This window comes from Hordeum vulgare, chromosome 5H (genome assembly GCF_904849725.1).
Source record: "Hordeum vulgare subsp. vulgare chromosome 5H, MorexV3_pseudomolecules_assembly, whole genome shotgun sequence".
Taxonomy (NCBI): Eukaryota; Viridiplantae; Streptophyta; class Magnoliopsida; order Poales; family Poaceae; genus Hordeum; species Hordeum vulgare.
In genome coordinates, this window is record NC_058522.1 from 499,848,682 (window position 1) to 499,853,793 (window position 5,112).

The 5,112-nt window shown below is 41.4% G+C and overlaps 1 protein-coding gene across 1 annotated transcript; it reads right to left on the reverse strand.

Annotated features, from left to right (window-relative positions):
- Nucleotides 1–947: 947 nt before the first annotated feature.
- On the reverse strand, nucleotides 948–4,259 carry LOC123400075 (MYB-like transcription factor ODO1). Its single transcript, XM_045094474.1, has 2 exons — nucleotides 3,802–4,259; nucleotides 948–1,660 (listed from the first exon to the last, which is right to left on the reverse strand). Exons 1-2 carry the CDS (start codon nucleotides 4,065–4,067, stop codon nucleotides 1,063–1,065), a joined length of 864 nt encoding a protein of 287 aa, XP_044950409.1. The 5' UTR covers nucleotides 4,068–4,259; the 3' UTR covers nucleotides 948–1,062.
- Between the last annotated feature and the right edge of the window lie 853 nt (nucleotides 4,260–5,112).

The window sequence follows — 5,112 nt, forward strand, 5'->3', positions numbered from 1 at the left end:
CGGCATACGTCCCTCAACAATCTATTAGGTTCCTTTACGACCCTTGTTATGAAAAAAATTATCGCATCTCTTTTTTGCATTTCACATCCAATGACCAGTTTAACTTCTCACTTTTCATTCTTTACTCCATTGTTACACCTTTTATTCTTTCTCGTCCAACGAATTACCTACACTTTCAAATAGAAAAATAACTTAACTAAATAGCGAGTGACATCTTTATGACTAATTAACTTCGAAATTAAAACTCAATTACGTTGTTGGATTGATAATGCCTACATACTCAATATTTAATACATTAAAAAACACCAAACATAACTACCATGAAAATAGTTAACTACCCATACAAACTTTGCAATAAATTAGTTACCAAAAACATTTTGATTAGCACTCAAGTTAAAAACCACATATGCATAACAGACAAGTAAGAACCCACACTCTTCAAAGATGCAATAAAATTAACAACCCATAGACCATACATGATTGTACAATGGCCAAAATAACTCCCTATATTCTTTTGGTATGTATTTTTTTGCCATAAAAATTATCATCATTTTGATAGAAATGCACTTGTATTTACTAGTAAATCTGCATCCAGTTTAATCTGTCCTACTACAACTTAGAATCGTAACGAAGTTCAGGTCTCATTCTCAAATACATGTTTGAATTTCTAGCCTAAGCTCACTTTTATCATGTATTTGTAAGACAGAATACATTATCAAAGTGAGAAAAAAATATAGATATATTTATTCCAACCCAAATATTAGTATTGGAAGCATCTAGATATAAGTACAACAACACATATAAATGAATTCTACAATCTCTCTACTCGAGAGGAAACATAGCTTTCTAATAGCACATTTGATTCACCCCCTGGCCTTTGAGGAGAAAATATGCAGCACATAACACTATTCTACACCTTACCAAAACACATCAATCCAAGAATTAAGTGGATTCAAACGAACATGGCTTTTATTAATTGTTGCACTTATCTACACTATGTACGACATGAAACACAAGCTCACATCTTCTTCAGTTGTTTGCAAGCTAGATGTAACTAGACTACTAGAGGTTTGATTCGCTTGAGCTGTCAACAATGGAGGCATCGTCAAGCAAACTCGACTCCCCTACCCCAAAATCTTGGTAGTCGAGCAGCCAATCTGTTGCTCCAATGTCCCATGACATGGCGGAGGGAATGACATTGAACTTGTCAACATCATTTGCGACTGTGAAGTCAAGCCACGGCTCTTCGACGATGCCAATGGTCGGGAGGTCATCCTCCTCTTCCAGCAGCCACTTCACGAGTGGATCCTGGTCATGGATGCCACTGTTACCACTCGTTGTGTTGTTGGTGTTTGTGCCTGATAACTCTGGTGGGCCGGACTCGCCATCTCCCAGTGACGCATCCTTGTCCCTATTGAAGTATGTGTCATGTTGCTGGCATTGTTGCCCATTGTTGGACTTGCATTCTATCGTGACCGTCGAGGATTGTGTTGACGTTGTTGATAGGCTAGCCTGCAGTGGCTGCTTCCGGACTTCAAGGGGCTCGTGTGTGACTGGGTCGATTCCCATCTTGATAAGCTTCTTCTTTATGTGTGTGTTCCAATGGTTCTTAATCTCGTTATCCGTTCTTCCTGGTAACTTGGCAGCAATCTTGGACCATCTGCAGAGAGCCAAAGACAAAACTAAAGTTAAATACACATACGGAAAATGGATAAAAATATTTAAAATAGTGCATTCAAGCTTTCATATTTTTTGGAGATTATTAAAGAAAATAAATTGACTGGCAAAAGTAGTAGTAATTTTCATGGAAAATGCTTCTATAATTATTATTTGTTCTATATTTTTTCGGTAACATTTCTGTATGAAACTTCGTCCATATGTTCTAAAACATAACCGAATTAGAGAAATATGAGGACCTTTCAATTCAGGCGCATTACAACATCATGCAAACGTGATGCTCATGTAAGAATGAAAGCCAACTGAGTACGTTTGTCCTTGTCACTAAGTCATGGTTTCTTTCTAACGTTGATTACATTTTTATCACGCATGTTTGTTTAACTAGCTAAATATATGCATGTCACAACTCGTCAACACTTTCATGAACAACTTGGGGATATCGAAGTACCACGAGAACCAAAGATCACTATCCACTCCATCGACATCATCTGTTTCTTAAAGCTGAGTAGCCTTTTATCAGTGATAAAATAACAAAAGTGGTTGGTAGAGTGAGAGAGTGGCCTTTAAAAAAGTTCCAAGCGTGAGGGGCAGCTCGACCCTGAGGGTGACGCTTTCCATTTCTGAATCCAACGCTTAGTGTTTCCTCAGCCACACGAGCAAAGCTAGTGGTACTACTGGTGGCTGCTGGCTCGATCTAGGTCACTCATCTGGACAGTGATGGATAAATTAAAAGAAAAAGAAAAGGTAGTGGCTATTGCTGGAAATTTTTGCTGCTATGCCACTTGTATCATTGTATGCCAGTAGGCTCGAGAAGGACAGTCAATATATATACAGACACTTTCTTTTGCGGAAAGGGATTCCCCCGGCCTCTGCATATGCTGATATTCCGTGTTTAGGATTCCTACAGGATAGAGCTAGAGACCAATCGTGTTAATTTAAAATTTGTTACTTCCTCTTATCCATATTAATTAACATTGTTTTAGTTATCACTCACATGAATACGGTATAAGTTTATATTTGCATTAAGAAGGATAGTTCATTTTGCCCATAGTTTTTTTTGTCCTATCTATATCAGTTCGTGTGTACGGTAGATCAGTGGTACACGTAGGTCACAAACCTCGTATGGCGGCAATAGGTCACCAGCATGTCATGCTTATTCTTCGATGACATATTTCACCATGGTTTTATAATTTCCAGTTGTATCTGGAGTATTTATAAATCTTCACAGCTACGATCCAATGAGTGGGCTAATAGTTACTGCTTACTAGTACTGCCTAGGCACGATCGATGCCACATGCATAGGTCTCTATCGAGCATTCAAGCTACGTACTCTCTCCATTCTTTTTTTTATTTCCTCTGCATATTAACTTTGACTGATGTCAAATTTTATAAAATTAGATCAACTTTGTAGAAAATAATATGAACATTCACAGTAACAAATTTGTATGAGGTAACAATATATGCAATAATGAATCCAATGATAAAGTTTGATTTCAATCATACCTAATACATTTTTCTATAATCTTGTTGAAAGTATATAAAGTTTGACTTTAGACAACCTAATATGCGAAGTAAATAAAGACGGGGGAGTACTAGCTCCTTAAAAAACAAATACGTACATATACTACCTTGTAGCTCACACGAGTGATCGATCACTTCGGTTTCAAGTAATCTAAGATTTGGTGTGTGTGCTCTTGGCAGTTGAAGTTGTTTGGACTCAACAGCGATCGATCGAGTGGGACTTCACATTAGTACATATATACATCTATACTGGTTACTCTCTAGGCAGTTCCATCGACCCCAGATAGTATTGGTCAGGTCCTTTTCGTGCACATTGACTAAGCACCATATGAATGCATGGATACTGATATATCCTATCTTACTGTAGCGGGTTATTCTTGTTCTTACCCTAGAAGCTAGAGGATAAGCCTAGCTAAGCCGCCATATTGCTACGTGATCATCGATCCATATATGCATGCATGCATGCGTGTGAAGTGATGACTCTCATGCATGTTTCCCTTTGTGTATATGTACATGCATGCAAGTGTGGGATGGATTATCATTTACTTTCTCTAGTTTTCCTCAGCTACAATTATGTATAGATAGAGAGGGAGTATTAATTACCTGTTGCCAAGCTTGGCATGGAGGTCAACGACGAGCCGCTCCTCGTCGTCGGTGAGGAGGCCGCGCTTGAGGTCGGGGCGGAGGTAGTTGGTCCAGCGGAGGCGGCAGCTCTTGCCGCAGCGCAGCAGGCCGGCGAGCTTGGGCACGGCGCGCCAGCAGCAGCGCCCGGCGTTGCCGAGGATGAAGCCCATCAGCTTCCGGTCCTCCTCCGCCGTCCACGGCCCGCGCTTCACCCCCAGCTTGTCGCAGCACGGCTGCCTCCCCATCGTCTCCTACCTCCCGCTGCTGCTGCCGGCTCTTAAAAGGCCGGCCGCGAGCGCGCTACCAACCTCGCCCTTTCTCGGCCGTGCGGTGTGATGGCTTTGGTTTGGGCAGGGGGCGGAGGCGGGGTTGCAAAGGCAAAGCATGCAACGCACATCGATCGAGCAGTGTGACAAGTGCGCCGGAGCTGCAACCGTGGCGTGTGCGTATATATAGCTCCGTCCATGGGGATGGCTATGGATCTCTTTTTAATCCGCGGTGATGGTGACGGCCAAGGGAGGAGACAGGCTGAGCCCACGAGGAGCACTTGGTCGTCCGAGCTGAGAGACACAACCCGCATACTGTACACCTACCTTGCTGCTTTCGAATCTTGCTTTGCGCAAAGGATTGCTATTAGAAGCCTCTCGCGGTTTCTCTGTTCTCCCCAACAGTTAAAAAAGGGCTTGGTAGAATCTTGCTTTACTCGATCGGCTTGGGTGTTGGTCTTGTCATATGTCGAAAACGGTATGTATGCATACTGGTGGCACATACACATTCCATATAGGAACAAGTTGTGTACTACGTACTATGTGTCTATGTGCCGCCTAATACATGTCACAAAAGTGGAGTGATTTCTTCTGACTTGAAAGTTGATCAATCCGTTTGTCACTTGAAAGTTGCAACTAATTAATCTTGTTGGAGTCCCTCCTGCTCTTTGTTTGTCAATTGTATGCCGTTGCTACTAAGAGCAAGTACAATAGTATAGCCAGCTGCTGGCTATAAGCTATTGCCATGTCATATATAGCCTATCTTATAGCCAACATGTATAATAGTTCATTACAAAAGTGTACTACTTTTTTATTATATGGTTCACCTCTCATACTCACAAAATGCATACGAGCACGTGCTAGAGCCGGCTCTTAGCTAAGAGCCTGCTTACCTTCTCTCTCCTCTTCTCTTTCCTCTAACTAAACAAAAAAATATTAGTTTATTTCTTATAGCCAGCTGACTCAGCTCTATTGTACTTGCTCTAAGGCTGACCATAGTGGGAGTAACTAAGATAGTATCATG

Coding starts and splice junctions, on each gene's coding strand:
- LOC123400075 (XM_045094474.1), bottom strand. CDS start 4,067: ATGGGGAGGCAGCCGTGCTGCGACAAGCTGGGGGTGAAGCGCGGGCCG. Junction 1,661..3,801: donor CATGCCAAGCTTGGCAACAG/GTAATTAATACT, acceptor GGCTCTCTGCAG/ATGGTCCAAGATTGCTGCCA.